At 42.7% G+C, this 19,386-nt stretch overlaps 1 protein-coding gene across 1 annotated transcript; it reads right to left on the minus strand.

The window, feature by feature from the left end:
- Positions 1-1,037: 1,037 nt before the first annotated feature.
- coro1cb (coronin, actin binding protein, 1Cb) lies at positions 1,038-13,441 on the minus strand. Its single transcript, XM_079178545.1, has 11 exons — positions 11,373-13,441; positions 6,226-6,425; positions 5,103-5,225; positions 4,736-4,865; positions 4,316-4,497; positions 4,051-4,170; positions 3,642-3,746; positions 3,414-3,559; positions 2,610-2,667; positions 2,257-2,499; positions 1,038-1,795 (listed from the first exon to the last, which is right to left on the minus strand). The coding sequence occupies exons 1-11, from the start codon at positions 13,375-13,377 to the stop codon at positions 1,664-1,666; spliced, it is 3,444 nt and encodes a 1,147-aa protein (XP_079034671.1). The 5' UTR covers positions 13,378-13,441; the 3' UTR covers positions 1,038-1,663.
- Positions 13,442-19,386: the final 5,945 nt, after the last annotated feature.

Consider the following 19,386-nt stretch of genomic DNA (forward strand, 5'->3'; position numbering starts at 1 on the left):
AGCGCCGATAACAAACGGAGGGAGAGCGACTTTCTGCTCAGGTAGACATTGCTCCATTATAGTCTTACATAGATAGCCGTTTGCCGCTATATTAATGTTTAATACAGCTCCTTTAATGAATAACTACAGTTACCGCCTCTGGGTTGTATGCCTCCACCAACCAGTAGAGTTGCAGTTTACATCTATGTCTGTGCAAAATGTCATAACTTTTTATCCGACAAGACATTTGTGTGAAATTGGGATAATTAGCATTAAACTCTTAAAGCTGTGGCCCAAAATGTTTTTTTACGGTCACAATGACCTTTGACCACCAAAATGAAATCAGATCATCCTCGAGTCCAAGTGGATGTTTGTGCCAAATTTGAAGAAATTCGGTGATGTTGAAACCGCATTCATGAGGGTGGACGGACGTGCGGATGGAAAACTTGGATACACGATGCCTCCGGCCAAAGTTGTCGCCGGCGTAGAGGCGTAAAATAAATTGAACAACAAGCTGTGAGAACATCTCATAAAAACTGAAATAGACTTCACACTAAAATTAAAGAATGTATTGTTGCCACAGCAGAGGAGCCAGTTATCCGATCAACAATTGAATGACCTCATGAGCACTTTAGCACCAACGGCAGGTAAGAAAAGTAGTAACACCTGACAAGTTTGAAGGCTTTGGGGACTGATGTTGGGTTAGAGCTGAAACAATTAGTGACAGAATATCAACTCCCACTGACGCACAATAAGCTCAACACTCAACCTGCAGGGATACCGATTGATAAAAGCCAAATGAAGATAAATAAATTAAAAGAAAATAGAGGTTTTCATGTGTAAATTCTTTATTCATGTGCACAGAACTGTTTGTTAGAGGTTCAGTGAATCACAAGCTGGGTGAGTGGTCCCTTCCCCAACACCAAATATGCACTGGAGAGGGCGACTTCAGTTTGACCCTTAACAGTGACAAGAGGCACCACTACATTTGCACAACATTTACACCAGAGAGATGCAACCCCCCCCCCCTCCCCTCCCCAATAAAACCCAATGTTACATTTCAAGCCCAGAAGAACAGGAACAAAACGCTTAAAAAGGAATTCTTCCACATTCATAAATCTGATGGTTATCAATGAGCAAACTGGTGGGAGGAAAAAAATGTTCAACCGCTATTGTTTTAAAAAAAAAAAAAATCCAGCTTGACTAAATCAACCTAGCAGGTTGTGACTGGAATGTACAACAGGAGAGAAAATAAATGTAAAAGCAGTGCATGAAACGGCACACGATTCATATTTGGCAACACATAAAATAACAATGGAAATACTGATGCTACATACAATTTTTGAGTAGTAAGTACAAACTTCACATAAGAATGTTTTACCACAATTAAAAAAAACAAAAACAAAAAAAATGGTTAAGACTTTTTCCTTCAACAAAAATGTCTTTTCTTCAAATGTGTACATGAGCTGCGAGAGTTCTTCCTTTTCTCTGTGAGTCGGGGCAAAGTGTGAAACTGGAGACTTGATGAGGAAAAAAATAAGTTCATCTTGGAATGTAGGGCTTGGTCTCATCGCAGGACGAAGCCCAGCTCAAAGAAGCCGGATCTTGAGAATTTGGCTGTGGCCGACCCCGTCCATTCGATTCCTAAAAACAACCAACGGTCCCGGGAAGTGGGGCCGCAACCTTACATGGCGACCTTGGCGACCTGGTCTTCCAGTCTGGCGATTCGACGGTCTTGGAGGATGACACGGTCCCGGAGTGACTTGAACTCTCGGAGTACCTCTTCCAGTTTATCTTCTATTTTCTGCTCCTTTTTCTGGTGAGAAACGGAGAGAAAATTAGCTGAGTCGAGTTCTTTAGTCGTCTCATTTAGCTTCCAAAAGACTAATAAAGATTTACAGTGTTTACAGAAGGTTTTTGTGGGGGATAACTTCTGTATCTTACCGACTAAAAAACGTATTTTCAGGCAAAACAAGCACGGATTTGACAGGCAATGATGCCCTCTAGCTGTTAACATTTTCCCTTGCTGTTCCACTGAATCGTGACCCAAACACCAAAGTATGTGCTGATCCATAACTTTTGTGAATTGTTCCAACCATAATAATTACTGTGAAGGGGGGAGTTCAGATGTCAGCAACAAAAATGCTGAGTGAGTTTGAAAAGGGTACTGCTTTCCATTAAAGGAAACAGTAACAATAATAATAATCTGTTTTAAGAATCTAGTTGTACACAAAAAGAAGAGTTGAAGAAACAATAACTGGGAGGTTTGACACTCACGACTGTGCGCTGCGGAGAAGCGTGCTTCTGGACAGCCGAGATGTTTTCTGCTTTTGTGGCCGGCTTGGTTTCCAGGACGTTCGTCTTGATCACTTTGAGATCGCGGGCCTTCGTGGAGACGTAGCCATCTTTGAGTGAGATCAGGATGGGGCCCCCGTTCTTCCCGGCGAACCACTCCTCCCCCTCCAGGGCGGGATCGGGGCCGGCCGTGTCGGGATACAGGTCGTCCTGGAACAGGTCCGACTGGTGGAGAGGACACAGGACATGTCATGAGGAGGAGGAGGAGGAGGAGGACATATAAAGCAGCACTGAAAGAACAACATGTTCATTCCTTGATATAAACACAGACATACCTTACGTGGGACGGTCATGATGATTGGTTCACATTTCCTCTCGTGTAATTTGTAAAACCTACAGAGGATTAATAATATGTGATTAATATCATACACAGCAAAACAGTTTACAGCAACAAGAAAAACACTCAAACAGTAAGAGTAGCAATACAAAGTTTAACTAAGGAATATATTCAGCCATTAATTAAATTCATACATTGGTAAGGCAAATGATGGATTTGTTTAAATGATCTGTTTACTTTAAATAATTTCAACTATGAGTAAACACAAAGATCAATAATGTGTGAAAATAAGTGGTGAACTTACTTAGATGAGCTTTGTCCCTATTCTTTCTTCTATTAAAGTCAAATTAACTTTTTTACATGAAACTATGGTGACGTCACGAGCTGAAACAATTAGTTGATTAATTACAGAATATTAATGAGCAACAACTGAATCTTTTATTATAGAAAAATAACCCAAATTCTCTGGTTCCAGATTCTAAAATGTTAACATTTGCCTTTTTTTACAACCTCCTATGATACCAAACTGAATATCTTTTGGGGTTTTGCACAAAATACAACATTTAATTATGTTAATTGAGCCTTGGAAAATTGAGACATTTTATAGACCAAACAACTAACTAAGAAAAATCTGTAGATTAATGGATAAAGAGAAAATCCTTGAAATCAAATTGTTTTAAGCTGATTTTGCTCTTCTTAAAAATGTGGGTATTTTTCAGACAAATTCTGTAAAACAAATTAAATAATGTACGTTATACAGTACGTTAGCTCCACAAACCAACAGACATAATCACTGTAATACCTTGCAATTTCACATTTGTTGACATCCAGGCCTCTTTTGGGCATGTATCCCATGCCTCTCTGGGGCTCCTTGGTGGAAAAGGTGCTGAGGTAGTGAACAAACGGCGCCTCATCGGTGATCTCAAAGTACCGAATGCTGCTGTCACCCTGAGCACACACAGTCACAGCTCAAAGTCAGATTGAGAATCAAATTATCAGAAACAAGAAACGAAAACTTTCTTCTGCTCACCTTCCCACACAGGTAGACTACGTTGGTGTCGGGGTCATAGAAGGGCAGCAGAACTCCATTACTGGAGTCCATCTCTTGAACACATATTGGCTCATCCATGTTTTCCTGGAAACACAAAAATAAGTAGAAGTAAGCAGCACCAAATCTCATCTATAGCCAATAATGAACAAGTAAGAATCATTCTCAGCTAATAAATAAAAAATGACTTGTTAATTAGATCTGGAGAAGTGAAATCTCTTTGAATTTAACGCCCCCACCTGGAGCTAAAGTGTAATGACAATGAAAATGTGATCAATCCTCATTCAGGCAACACAGGAGAAACTGATGGAAACTTGTACAACAGGTAGGAAGTGTATATGTGATGAATCAGTGTGTTGCGGATAGAATGAGATTCACTCCGGTGACGTACGATTTTCCACAGAGCCAGCTGGCGTTCGCTCATGCGGCTGAATCCAGTGGTGAAAATGTTTCCGTTTGCTAAAAAGATGGCTCTCATTGGCCGAGCTCCCTCGTGGGCTTTGTCCTTCTCCTAAAAACAGAAACACACGTGTCAGACTGGACTGCCGTGTTTGTAGGTGCTTTGGAGTAAACAGCTCGGTGGGCGATTCTGGGAAAGGTTATTTCACACGAGAAGCATCCAAGCCCCCCCAAATCCCCGCGGCGTTTCCACTTACCGCAACAACCCTTTTTTTACGGGGGTCGATGACACGGACCTTCTTGTCCTTGCAGGCGGTGCAGAGCAGGCTGCCATTGCGGCTCCAGCTGACACTAAAGATAACATCAGGGTGCATGTCCTCCAGGTTGATCATGGCCTGTCCCGTGCCCACATTCCAAATGACGATCTGGTTGTCACACCCTTAAATGGACACATGCAGCACAGCATGACTACACACTCACACACCTCTGTGCTCCAAGGCTATTTCAAGCCCTTTACATCACACAAAGCAACAGGATGAGAAGGCCGTCTGTGAGGTAATTGGTCCGATTTGGAGTTCAGCTGTGCACAGTGGACAAATGGCAGACAATTGCCCGAGACGGATATTTCAGTCTGAGGGCGCGGGGTGCGTGCCACAAGGCCTCGGTCAAAAGGTTACCTGCGCTGAGGAGAACGTTGCGAGCGGTGGGATGCCAAGACACGATGCCGACCCTCTTAGAGTGGCCCTCCAACACGACCACGGGCTCCGAGAGAGGAGTCCCCAGCCCGTTCTCAGGGATCTGCCAAACCTGAGTCCGAAAACAAGACCAGTTAGTTACATACCAGCTTCAAAAAGGTACTAGATTACAGTGTATTAATACAATAGAACAGGCCCATCATTTGCATGTGCTAGATCTAAAAATAAACAATGCAGTGGGTAAAGTGTAATGCAATTGCTTATTCAAGTATTTATACTTGCTACATTGTTAAAACACACATAATAAATCTGAGTTCATGCGATCCTGTCGTATTAACCGTGTCCTTACCATCACTGTGCAGTCCTCCGAGCCGCTAGCGATGACGTGGTCATTATGAGGACACCAGTCGATGTCCAACACTGGGCCCGTGTGACCACAGACTGTCGGGTAAACCTTGTCTATACGGCCAGACTGTGAGACAGAAGACAAACTGTGTTACAGAGAGTGTGAGACCGCATCCTCCTGTAAGCTGATATCCGTCAGAGGAATATGAAAATGACCAACGGGGCTAATTTAACTATCCTGTGGAGTTCAGTCCTTTGCATGATTGCGAGACTCTTTTTATGAGCATCACATTGCAACTTCATCACACATCTGTCCTCATGCTGGGCTAAAAACAGAGAGCCGGGGTTCATTATTGTACATTTTCACAAAATACACTTGTATTAAATGTTTGATATTTAACTCAAGGATTCAGCAGCAACTCCTCCCTGAATGAACCAACATCAGCAGACGGCTTAACGTCATGAATACGTTTGATCGTCTGGGCTTGTTATGATCCCAAAGAATCATTTCAACAGGGAGGACAAAGTCAACCCATTTTTACTGTTATGACCTCACCCCAGTGGCCTAAAATAATGCAGCACCCGTCCCCTTTGCGAGTATCATGTGTTCAATGAGCCAACCGTAACCAGATACGCATTACATGCCTTTATTACCGGGCAGATTCAAACATTGATTATCTTTGGGGTTTTTACTATAGATATGAGCCTCGGGGAACGACCGGACGGGGTCACAGCAGCAGTGTGCTGGAGGTCTGCTGACAGAGAAGCCTGTAGGATTGATTTGCTACATGCTCTGAATGTCCTATGATACAGTGTGCTGTTACGGCGTAACCTTCGTCTCTCTGGGTATGCTTTACAACGTCTGTGGCCAATTTTGGTCTTCAGTTGCCGGTGACATGCTGCGATTTATTCCTAACTGACAGTTAAAGCCCCTATGTGAAGGATTTGAAAATGTCACAGAGGAACAAAAAACCCCCCCAAATACACCAGCCCCCGAGGCCTGACTATTTAAACTAGTTTTTAAAACACTTTATACAAACCTGGACCTCGCAGCTTGTCTGTAAATGACAGTTAAAATTTTAAAACCCCTTGAAGGAAATGAGAAGGTGTTGCAAGGCGCCACTCACCTTTTGTAGAGGAAGTACAAGAAAGGCTCCGCCCCCACTGGCGTCTATGATGATGGCAACAAATTTGGGGTTGACGGCACAGAAGGAGCTGTCCCATGTGACCCTGGACACGCGGATGTCATCGTAGCACTGGTCGTTCCTCACCGCCTGACCAAAGACATGGCGGAACTTGCTCTGTCGCACAACTCGCCGCAACATATCTGTTAAAGAGAAATGAGAGCGCGATAAGAGCGTGTTTTGCCCAGAAACAAAGTATTTTCTAAACATAGAATAAAATCTGCATTTAATGATCAAATTGCTGCTCAGTGCAGTACTCGTACTAAGCTTCCCGTCTCTTCTTTTACTCTCATTTATGCTTTCGGCTTCAAGGGAAGTCATTCATCGGGACTAGGCAATTGTTTTCACAGCAAATTCCATTGTTGGCATTGTGAAAAACTTTGGGAACGGTCAGGTCTAATCCGCAGCCAAAACATGAAAACCAAACATGATGGAAATACTCCTCAGACTTGATTTGGGGAAGATGGAGATGTTCCATGATTTTAGTGGCATGCTTCGCTGCATAACTATGTGGAAAATATAGTGTGTAAGGGCGGTAATTAAGCTGCCAGTCTGAAGAGACACGCTGAGCGGTTATCCCGGCTCCAGTTATCTGAACCACCTGCTTCTTCACACGCAGTCATGGATTTTGAAAATGGAAAAGATGAATCACGGCTCTTTGTCCCAAAATCTTACTCAGCTAAATTTTAGCTTTTTTTTCCCTTTGCAGTTTTGCGAAGGACTGAACAAATCTCATCTTTAAATAATACCTCTGATTTGTGGAACTCACGGTCAGGATTCATTTCTATAAATGATGGTCTGTAAACACACCTATTATATATCCACACAGGTTTTCAATTATTGGCCTGATTAGATCTCGTCTCAGAGGACAGGGGGTGTGATTGTGATTGATTGACGCTACATCTTAATGTTTCATACATGGAGTTGATTTAGGATTCTTACGTGGTTAATGTGTCGACTATGGAGTCAAATAAGTATTTAAACATATAACTTCAATCCAAGTTAACAGCCACATTTGTCACAGTCCAATGTGAGGTCACATCACATGGCATCGTCTTAAAATCTTAGTTTACGCCCACACCTGCGATACAAGGTGGATTACTAGACATGAGCCTGGATAGCAGAGGACGACACAGTTTACGGCAGACCAGAACAGCGTGTTCCCTCAGCCAATATCACTGAAGAGCAGCTACTCCAAATATGCATCTGACTAAAATGTGCTGCTCCAGTTGATGGCATGCACACAGCGTGTTGCTCTTTGCCACCATATCACCACCTGACACGGGACATTACTGAGCATCATGCTGGCGGACACGGTCTTGTTGCAGCAGTTACAGACTAATCCTACGATATTATTATCCAGGAGTCTAAGCTGAAGAAGAATGTCTCTGGCATTAATACAAATGTAACCAGCAGCCCTGCAGGGGTCTGGCCTCCCTGTCTGCTATTCCACTGTCTGTCTTGGACTAAATGGGTGGACTACAACCAAAGATGCAATCTCCATCACTTCAACCTAAGCTTGTTAAAATACGGGCATGTTGATTTTTTTTTTTGAAGGTCTATGCTGAATATAGCAAATGAGTCAATGCTACAGCTACACTGTGCTAACGTTAAACAATGGTTGCTAGCTAACGTTAGCTGATGTGAACACAAAGCACGGTGTGTACCCTCCTCCCCATTGAAACAAGTAGCTATAAATAAGACATTAACATGACGACGAGACTCAGCTTTGTTGTGATTTTTAAACTTTCTTGCCAGTAATTTCAACCGGAGTCGTTAACGCTGTGGGAACGCTTTAGATAAGTTAAGCTAGCTACGCTAACGACACCGTCCCTGAGACAAGGGGGTGGATCGAGTATGGAGGTTTGTATTTTGGTGAGTAACGTTACGCTCCAGATGTGACTATCACTTGAGAGCGAAATAAAGCATATGATCTATTGAAACTACTAGATTAATTTAATTAAATTGTATTATAAGCAAAGTTTGACGCTAAAGCCGGCTAGGACCATTGTGGACCGTGTTCCGCCGCCCTGCCTCGGCAGCTGTGCCGGCTGGTCCCGTCTGAACAGCCGCTGATGCTCAGAGACGTTACAGACAAGGGGGAGGACACCTGATGGGAGTGATTTAAAAAAATAAATAATTACACAAGCAGCCATATTACTCCTGTATTGTGCTCATACAGAGCTCTCCGCACAGTCTAAAATGTGCAATATGTGTACGAGGACTCCAGTAGCCTGTCAGTGTGTTTTGCATCCGAACCGTTCATCAGTTAGCTCGCTAGCCTAGCCGCCTAGCTGCTAGCTGTTAGCTGCGGTGGACCACAGCCAGCTGACGCAAGTGCAGATATTTCCACCCAACGTTTTTGGGCTGCTCCCATTCTCAAACCCATCCAGCGAGTTAAATGGATGCTGCACCGCCACCGACCGACAGATCACATGCAAAATACACAATGCAGAGAGACTTTTTCAGGATTTCCTTACCTCCTAACTCTATGCAAGGTTTTCGTAAGCACGGGGGTAATCAATCACAACACATGAGTCTGGTGATTTAGGCGCGCCCTTGTCCTGCAGGACGTTGATCTAGTGTCCGTCTACTCCCGACTTGCAAATATGTGGCCCGGAGGAACGTGCTTTAAATCTACGAGTATTTCTAAATGCCGGTTGACAAATGGAGCATCTCCTGTCCGCTCCTCACCTGCGGAAGACTAGCAATCGTCTACTCTCATCGTTATTAAGTTCAATGGGGGTACGTTGACGAGAGGCTACGGCACATGCGCAAATGACAAGATTTCCTAAGGCTGTGAATGGGGATGGGGCTGCAGGAAAAAAAAACTGGGTTCCTCGCTACATCCTCCTTGTGTCATTTGAGTAGTCCTACTGAATGAATGCATTTCTGTTCAGCGATGCAAAAATGTGGATTCTAACTGGCAGCAGCATCGTTTGTATCATGGTCCCTCCCCTCCCCCCAGTCCCATCCAGTCTGCACACATAAAAGAAACCCCCATAGTCTGTAATGCACCCACACATCACATATTCAGGGGAATCTTTTTACATCTTTTATTAATGTTTTCACAGAACATATTTGCACTCCTTAGGGTTGTTTAATTGCAGGGGTTTTCAAAATTGTTACTGTTTTTGATGCTAACTAAATATATTTAATTATCTAGCCCTTCCAAAGTCTAAATCATCAAAACGAGTGTCAATCTGAATATGTCTGCTAAAAGTAAAAATGAACGAGAGACGAGCATTATTAACCTTGGAAATAATAATTTTGCAAAACAATTCCAACATTCCCAACTCAAGAGACACTTACATTTTTTTCCAGGGCTTTCAGCCGCATCACCTGGTCTTTATCAAGGTCAAGGAGAACTTTCATAATTAGTTTGTAAGCCGCCACAGATGAGTCCTAAAATGGACCTCCACTACAATTTACAGCTGACAACTGAGAAAGCCATGTGCAGCTAAAAGTTCCAGAAAAGGCTATTATGTGGACCCTGAATTGGGATTTTTTTGTTTTGTTTTGTTTTTCAAACCAAAGACTCCTAGTTTACTTTTACCTCTTTTGTCCGGTGATATGTGGATGACCTTGTGAGTTGGTCTGCACTTATACTTCAACAGCTCTGAGTTACTGGGTAAATATGGAGTAATTATCGAATCGCCATCACAAAGACACAAACACATTCATCACTCATGAATGGGTTTGTGTTTCTATATCGCTTCTTCTGCTTTGTCGATAATGCCTGACGAAGATCTCTGGTAGATCGAAATGTTGCAGTCAAAATTGCCGGGAGCTTTTAATACAGAGTAGATCTTTTGTCTGATTATTACCTTAGTTAGATTTTTTTAACCGGCACTTCTTGAAGTATTTTGGCTGTGCATTCCCCGCACCCTGTTCATTTTAAATATGGAGTAATGTAATCTAAAATCAGAACCACTTTCCTTTGATGTCTAAGTTTATTTGTAATTCAATTTGACTTATTTTAGGAGGACAATAATGTAACAGCTTGTTTAAATCATGAATGGGAGATGTAGAAGGAAAACTAATTCCTTTGCTTCTTTCTTTACCTGCTTATTTCGACAAGGTCAGAGAGTTTAGAGCCTTCCACAGTCAGCATCGGCAGAAGGCAGGGAAACAACATGGACAGTTTCCAAGACTGCCACAGGAATAATTAAGGTAGACAACACATTTATACTCTCTTTTACACCTATAGGGGTAAATCTGAGTCTCCATTTCACCCTGAGCCTTGTATTTGGGCTGTGGGAGGAATCCGAGGTTAACACAGGGAGAACATCCAAACTGCACTAAAAACCCTGCAACCAAGTCATAGATGGAAGAACTAATTTAGTCAACTGATTGACTAACCGGCAGGATGAGAGAGGAAATGTGGATTTCTTTTTCTGTCTTAATAACCATGTGAATGATACTGAGTCACAGCTCAGACCATGTGAAAATGTTGTTTGGGGAAACCTTGCTTTGTTTCATATTGAATTACTCTCCCACCCCGACAAGAAAAACAAGACTCTCGATCGAATTAGGCTTAAAAGTTAAAATGTTGTGGATCCAGGAACAAGACTTGGATCTTGTTAGTACATCACTGGCAGAGCATGAATACATCAGCTGATTTGAAGGAAAATCAAAACGATGAGCTAATAGAGGCTAAAAATCTCCTGAGAGTTGAGGGGAGCCATTGTTAATATAACGTTTCGAAATATTGACGTGGCGCTTTAAATCCAATTTTATCTTCAAAATGTTTTTTTCTACATTCTCTACATACATATATATTATATAATCTTTCCATTAAATGTATTCTTAGTGTGACAAATTTGTTTTTAATTGGCTTCATATAAAAACAGAAGTGTTTTAACTCACAGTAAACCATCAGTCCCTCAAGTCAAGTTGTACCATGAAATATAACGTGAAGTGTTTTTCTCACGACGGTCTGTGGTATTCAGTTTGGAAAGTACCCTCTCGTCCTAATATAACACACATCATGTGCTTTGTGTGTATACATGCTTTGATAAACTATAACAAAAAAAAAAAAAAAAAAGACAGAACCAATGTCTCCAACATTGACATTGCAAAGTCTTTACCTTTCTTTGGACATTGTTGAGCTTCCATTGTTGGTCTCTCTTTGGATTTCTTTGGGACATCAAAAGCATTCTTCATTTGGGATACTTTCACACTGGGACCCTCCTCTGCCACCCGAACCGGAGCTTTGGCCCCTTCAGGTTTGACCCGGGGCTGACGTCTCTGCATTTGATTAGTTTCTTTGATGAGTTCCGCCACGGGCTTGTACGAACCCACCTCACTGCCGTTTCCTGCATCCCTATCTCGACTGCGGTTGTCTCTACGCGTACCACAGTTACCGTAGTCATCATTGCTGACTCTTTCAGATCGGGGCTCAGGGAAAATGTCTTTTTCCCCTGAATAAGCAGGTTTTGATCTTCGGATTTCATTGTATGATGCGACCTCAGGTATGTGAAGAGTCTCTGTGGACGCAACCCGATTTGGGGGCTTTTCCACTACAGGAGGAGGCGAGCTTTTAAATCTGGATCGTCTCTCCAGGAATTCTCTTCTCAGCAACATGTCCAAGTTTTGCGGCTCTTCCTCTGGAGACAGATTTCCCATACGCACGCAGTAGTCAAAGTCGACCATGTCTCCGTACTGATCATCCATGCGTCCGAGCGAATGTTGTTCCCAGGGGCTGAGGTCAACCGACAGACGCCGAATGTTGGTCGGCGCCACGTAAGGGCCCCTTTCGTCCCACATTGAGCACATGTCCTGATTAGCTGCGGTGTTGCTCGGAAGATCTTTGTAGAAATCAAAAGTGTGTCTCCTCTTGACCCTCCCCTCAGAACGCGGATGATCTTTGCCTCTTCTTTGCACAGCAGTAGACTTTAATTGTGCAGTTTTGAGCTTTAGAAACGGGTTTTTAGGTTTTTTGGGGACAGGCGGAGGTGGACCTTTAACTTTGGGCTTTTCTTTTGGCATGGATTCATCTCTAGAATCACACGAGGCGTCTGGCGCCGTTTGCGATTTCGCCATGCTCGTACCGAGTTGCGTCGGCATGGATGCGTCTCTCTTAGGCAACAGATGAGTTAAAGGTGGAGGGGTGATGACAGCAGAGAAGCAAACAAGCTCGCTTTCCCTCTTTAAGCTCGCGACCTGTATCTTTCCATCACAGCCTTCATCCTCTGGCAGAGGAGGACGAGGGATTGAATTGCACTGTTCCAATGAAAGTGATTGACTGTCATGTCGTGGTGGTGTTTCAGAGCTAGGGGGCTCGGCTGCTTTGCGCAACACTCTGCTGTCCTCTTTCTTGGTACACAAACCACCTGCTTTAGCCCTCATAGAGACAGCACCAGCAAACCGGCTCGGATGGGACTGATCCGCTCCTACTTGTGTTTTTTGTGCAACAAATTCTGAACCGTGGCTTTCTTGATCATGTTTAATGAGCTGGCCTGCTTCATCGAGCATGTCTTCTAAATCCTCACTGCTCTTTCTTGATCTTTTCACAAAGCCGCCGTTGTTTTGTGTCGACAGGTGCTCTTTGCTAATGTTAGACACTTGCCCCTCGCCGTGGTCGTTCATGTTTCGCTCCCTCTCTGCTCTTCCTCTCCCAGTTGTCCCAGCATGGACAGCTCCAACATGACCGACTCCTTTTAGCAGACACCTGCTGCCTGTCACTTCAGCCAAATGTTGACCCATTTCCCTCTCAAAACAGGCTTCGGGTGAACTCTCAGCATGCGCTTCCACACCGTCAGTCGCGACTGGAAGTGTGTCCGATCTCCTCCTGCTTTTCTTCTCATTACCCTTTTCTTGAAGGGCATTCCTGGAAGCTTGTGGAAGGTTAACGCCACTAGCTGAAGCGTCTTCCTCGACTCTTCTTTTTATAGGTGAATGAAGATTATCCGTCTTGATCCTGTTGCCAAAAGGGATGTCCCCGTCAGATGACACCCACGTCTCGTCCTTCTCTAGCACCACAAAGTCCTCATTACTGGGATTGAATGAGGAGGTTAGACTCCCGGTTTGAATGTCAGGACCTAACTTGCTACGACCAAGATCTGATTTCTTCCCATTTCCCTGCTCCTCCATAGCTGTAGTCTCAGTATAGACCACAGCCTTACTCTCAGAGCCTTGTCTTTTGTTTGGAGTTGGTCTTGTCTCCTTCGGGCTCAGGGCAGCTTTTGACTCCTCTGCCGTTCGAGCGACACTCCGGCTCGCCCTGTCTCCACCCACCCACACTCCCCTGGTGTTCAGAGGTTGCTCCCGCTGACCTAAAGGCCTGATTGGCCGCCCAGTTTGGGGGTCTGTACATGGAGAAGTGACTGTGAGCCCAGTGGACGCGACGCCGACACTGAGCTCGCTAATCCAACCAATACCCTGAGGGGTCACAAAACTGCCATCGTCTCTGCTCTCATCTTGTTGTGCCGTCTCCGACTGTTCGGTCTCTTCAGTTTGCCCCGACCAATCCGAGTTATCAAGCGACTCTTCATCCTTTTCAGACAGCTTCTCCAGCTTCTGGCCCATGGTTGTTGTTCTGCCTTGTCATTAGAAAAGAGAGAGACAAATGTCAAGACAATGTTGTAATGTGGATGGCTTGCCTCCACATCCCAATGAGAGGAAAACTCTATTTTGAATCATCTTGAACCTCTCTCTATTTTGGTATATTCTTCTATTCTGATCATCCGTGCCCTCCCATGGCCTCTCTATCTATCTCCCCCTATTCTGTAGGAAAGGAATGCTGTGGTGGCTATAATTAACGCTGGTCTGACTGCTGCCACTGAGTCAGGAGGCCAAAAAGGAAACAAGACAAGTGAGATAAGAGGTCAGCTGTCAAGGTCAATGTGACCTAATAAAATGCTGCCAAGACATAAATTATAAATCATTTTGATGCGCTCTGAAACCAGTCTTGAATTACAACCAAGCCTTATTTTTATATAACTTGTCTAATAACGGATTCTGTATACATGTCTACCAGAGGCAGCACAGTGTTGGACATCATGCAATGTCAATTACTGGTTTGGAGACAAGGCGTGTTTGTGCTTCCCCTTCAAACCAGCTGATTGTTTATGGTTGTTTTGGTTACGGGGTCTAGAGAAAGGTCACCTGCACTACGTGATTCAAGTCACAAGTGCTTTGACTTCTGATCCGAATTGTTTGAGGGCAGAGTTTAACCACCGCCGACATGTTGGAAGGCGGACGAGAGATTATTGCAAAGGGAAAACAGCTCAACAGACTTTAAAGTGGCATGTGGAATATTTTTAGATCACAAACAACCGAATGTGCAGAAGTATTGTTGCATCAGGTATGTTTTCCACGAACGCAATTTAGAATCAGACGAAATGCTAAGCTAATGTCCTTTGACGTCGCCGGCTGAACGGTGAGGAAGGAGAGGTGACTGAACCTCTTCACCCTGCGTCTGCAATCACGTGATCCGCTGCTTAAGCTATTTCAAGCCGCCGGAGAAGCGTTGAGTGACACTTTACGTCTTTCAAGCCCGTCTATTTAACCAACGTGCTTGTCCACAGAACGTAAATATAACTATCCCCCCTTCAAGCTCGACAATAAATTATGGTTCCTCTTGTTTACACCTGTGATTCCCAACTCAGGGTACTTGTAAGTGGAAAGACTGTTGAGTAGCTCAATCCATTTAAATAGATTGAAATTACAATTTGATTGTGAAAATATACCAACATGGAGACAGCTGTAACATCTGACCACCACATGTTGAGAGTACATGAAAACTAGTTAGAAAAAAAAAGAGGATAAACAACTGAAGCAGGAGTGGTTACATTATAAATTGGGCTGTGGGGGACAAACAAAATGTCAGAACATTTGCTCCACATAATGGATTCACATGAGTAGAATTTCAAGAACTAGTTTTGATAAATACAAAAGTTTGAAGTTGATCCAGAGGTCAGTTTTGAACCATTTGAGTCTTTAACATAGCCTGGACTGAATTGTATTGATGTAGTGATGCATACTGTCCCTCGTATCTTTCATGTCCCATTACTGTGTCTCTCATGCTCAAAGTTTATAAGAAACTTGTGACTTTGTGTACTCAAACTATTAGCCCGGGCTCCGGGTAGATTTCTTTTTCTTCTTCTCCCCAACAGAATACTGTGCCCTTCCTTTAGAGCAGTAAGTGCATGGGTGTACATACAATGAGCTCAAATTCAAATAGGCAGTACGGCAGGATCGTATTCAGACACATTATCTAGTTTGACAGTAAAATGTTTTCCAGCATTCTACAAGGCAGGACTTCAAACGTCATAAAACGATAGATGTGCTGCCGTGTACCGGCGCATAATAAGCTTTTTACATTAACCACAGGAGCATACAGTAACATTTACAACACAGGCATCGAAATGAAGATTCTTCTGTCGTTGAGGTAGAAAATGTTAACTGACCATTTACTGTAGCATTTACTAGGACAATACTTCCATTTAAACAACTTAACTGTTTTAAGTTATCTAATAAACTGCGTAGTTACACCGACATAAAACTATCACAGATTATAGGTAAATACTTACGGGGACTGATGCTCTGCCTGCCCGTCGTCCTGTAGGACTTTCGTCTTTTTGGGAGATCTTCTTCTTCAGCCGTCACCTGCCCCATGATGATGTCACACTGACTTCATTTGACTAATTCAATAACAGAGCTCTCTGCCCATTTAAGAGCAGGCAAAGGCCAGAGGCAGACAAGAGGTGAACATATGATTACAGATGTACAATATATTGCAATAACGGTATACAAAGTTGCAAATGTTTTGCGATTAAGTGGGGAAAGTAGATCTTTTTTTTTCTCCACCAAAATGTGTAAATATAATAAACAGTGTGGTGAGCTGCACGCACAGCAGATCAACTTCACTGAATAAATAGATTATGCAGAGGAAATGGTTTATTTCCATGATAAACATTAGACTGGACATCATTTTAACAAAATGTAAAAAAAAAAAGAAAAAAAAAGAAGTGCATTACACATGAACATTGGCAATGTACAGTACAGTACACAAAAGTTAACGAAAAACAATTAACGTAACAAAATCTTACTCCCAGGAAGGTTTATCGTGTTCTACGTTTTCCACTCGTCTCGACCTCGCATGCTTTGGGGCAGACTTGTGCTCTATAAATACACTCTATAAATGCCTGGATCCCCCTTTTAAAATTGCAATATGTCTTAATATCCTTCCACACAAAGTCCTCAACGTCTGGCTCTTAAGTAGGATTGTCAGTGTGATGCCTGCTGCCTGGGAATAATGCAATAAAAAAAAAATTTCAATTGTTGCCATTTTTAATGGAGCCTGAAGACATTTGCCTAAATCGCCCAAAGTCTTATTTTTTTTGCTGTGGTACAAACACGAGAACTTAATTATGAGTACTTCTCAATACACAGTAGCATTATCAGTGCTTTTCTTAATATTGACCACATCTGCAAGCTAATGTACTTATAGCAAATCGAAAAATATATACAGACTGGTAAATTTCAAAGACTTAAATCCATCCTTTCTAATGTTTTTAATGTAAATGATAGTTCTCATTCCAGCAAGTAAGGTTCCTCAGCCAGCTTTTGAACCAGTACAGTGTACCACAAGTTTCAACAATATCAAACAAATACAATATTATTATAGGCTATTAATAAATGGAAGTCCATCAAGTATGCGTGTGTTTGGGGGGGGGGGGGGGGGGGGTGGGGGTGGAGGAGGCTGCTGTGCATGAGCTTGTGTGTGTGTGTGTGTGTGTGTTTGCATACATTATTATTTTGTGCCGAGTTATACATTGCAGGGAGCATGGTTATTATTGGGAGTGAGGGTGAGTAATGTACAAAAAGCCAGACCATCAACACACTCACAGAAACTCTTGCAACGCCTGTGATGCTTTATGATGGAGCTAAGGCCAAGGTTAAGGCACTTAAATACAAACACAAATTCAAAACATGAAGCGAACAACCGAACTTAGTGCCGTGGTCTGGGAACGCAAACAGAAGGATTTAGTGCTCACAATGTCGAGCACGTGGATCAGGCTCACTCGTCAACACACTGAGAACAGCTGGCTGAAATTAGAATCATATTAATAATACATTAAAAAAGGAAGAGAACATTTTGGGACATTTGTTTTCTCGCCGGGAGTTAAGACGACGAGATGCTAATCTCGTCTCCAAGTTGCCACTTTGTAACATTTCCTAATTCTTCGATTACAGATGTTTGCGGTATCAAATGCTGGCAGCAGATTTTTAAGTGCCTTACGTTACATCGTGCTCTCACGTGTGGGGAAAAGAACAGTTTCAAGGCAAAAACCAAATTCTTTAAAATCGAACTAGTGGAGCAAACCTGCAGCTCCCTGGGGTCCAGTTAAGGGAGGAGAAGAAACAGAGGATGCATGGAAGTTTCTACTGATCTAACTAAAGAAATGTTAAATCTACAAAAAAAATGTAAAAAAAATACAATAACCTCATGGTTAAAAGATGATTAAATAACTTGCATTCATTCTTTGCACAGTTTTCATTTCTTCTGAAGCACTCAGATCTTTAAACACAGTAATAAACACTCGCATGTGCTTTTCCTGCATACAAACAGGCGTCTTTCAGTTCCATTCCAGCACACCCAGCGTGCCAAAACACAACATCAACCAAACAGAAGACCTTGTAGAGCAACACCCCGCGACACGGCAACTTTGGCTTGGTGGCACAATTTGAACACAACGTGCCTCAAGCTGTCTCGACATGTACACAATGAACTAAATAAGGAAAAGACTTGACGAGATGAGCGCTGGGCTTTGCAGTTTTCTACATAGTTTACTAATCTGTATTTAAAATTAAAAGGAAAGTATCGTAACTTCAGATTATAATTTCAAATTTTCACACTGTAAATAGAAATATTTGATTTGGTAATTTCAAAGTCAGAATTCAAATAATAATAAATTAAATCAGATCAAATAAATTACACCCACAAGTATGGACACTGCAAGCAAAGAATGGAACCACGTCTGATTTCTGCTTTCGTGTTCCTCAAATTAATTTGATTAAAACGTGGCTATAGATCTGAAATGTGTGCACTGTGTGAATGGATACTAAAAGTTGTGCTCAAGTGCTAAATCTATACATGATTAGCGCGTCTTCGCAGGTGTTTGTGGGTTTAGGGAACGTTAGCCGAGTGAGGCGTGTTTGCCTGGGAGCCTCCGAGATAAATGAGGACCCAGACGCAGACTCGGTAAGAAAGTAAAAGAAGAATTTAAATCAAGACGGTGATTTACCGTCCCGGGCAAAATCATATGGCTTTGGTTACATCAGCAAGCGATCAGACCAAGAGTGGAGAATAAAATGACGTTTGAGCTCCTGAATGTTTCCTGACATCTGAATGAATGACTGTCAAGTCTCCCAACAACTGAACGTTTTTTTTTCAGTCTTTTTCTTTTTGTCATTCTTTCAGGCATAAGACGAGGGGGTTAGCTTCACTTTAAAAAATTCATGTTTCATGATCTCTTAAACTAAATAATGACAAATCTGAATGCATTTCAGGACTAAAATAATATGTTTGCTGCCCAAGTGTGTCGACAATATGTTTTGTAATACTGCAAAGTCATGCGTGGGGCTAAAGTGAGTGCTTTAAGTACATGATTACATTAACTTTAATGGAGGAGGTCAGGGGTGAACCAGCCACTGTGCAGAGACAACAAAAGAGTCTTTGACCAAAACAGTTCGAGATGCTTGTGGTCCGAGGTACAACACCTTACAAAGAGGCATAAAAAGGCTCACATCCTTTTCTCAAAATGATTATGCTTCCACATGAAATGCCCTTTCTTGATGCAAAAGCAGCTGCAGCAGGGAACGTAAGAGTGGATTCAGCTATCAGCGGTAACATGAGGAGATGCTGAACGCAATCAAAATGGGGCAACTGCAAAACATTCATCGAGCTCCTTCATGAATGCCGTTGATGAGTTGGATTGAAAGACATACAGTACACTGAAAGAAGCAGGTAACTTCAGGTATTTCTCTTTCCATCAACACCAAAGTGCTCGCTATAGCTTTCTGAGGAGTTAGAAACAAAACAACCACCGCCGCCGCCGTCTCTGGAATATGCCAAACCTGTCTGTTGAGGGTAAA

The sequence above is a fragment of the Pholis gunnellus genome (assembly GCF_910591455.1).
Source record: "Pholis gunnellus genome assembly, chromosome: 18".
Classification (NCBI taxonomy): domain Eukaryota; kingdom Metazoa; phylum Chordata; class Actinopteri; order Perciformes; family Pholidae; genus Pholis; species Pholis gunnellus.

Bases quoted from the DNA above. Each gene is read 5' to 3' on its own strand.
- coro1cb (XM_079178545.1), bottom strand. From the start codon at position 13,377: ATGGAGGAGCAGGGAAATGGGAAGAAATCAGATCTTGGTCGTAGCAAG. The intron at 4,866-5,102 runs GTAAGGACACGG...TTTCGGACTCAG, and splicing joins CGGAGGACTGCACAGTGATG to GTTTGGCAGATCCCTGAGAA. The intron at 3,560-3,641 runs GTGAGCAGAAGA...GTGTGTGCTCAG, and splicing joins TAGTCTACCTGTGTGGGAAG to GGTGACAGCAGCATTCGGTA.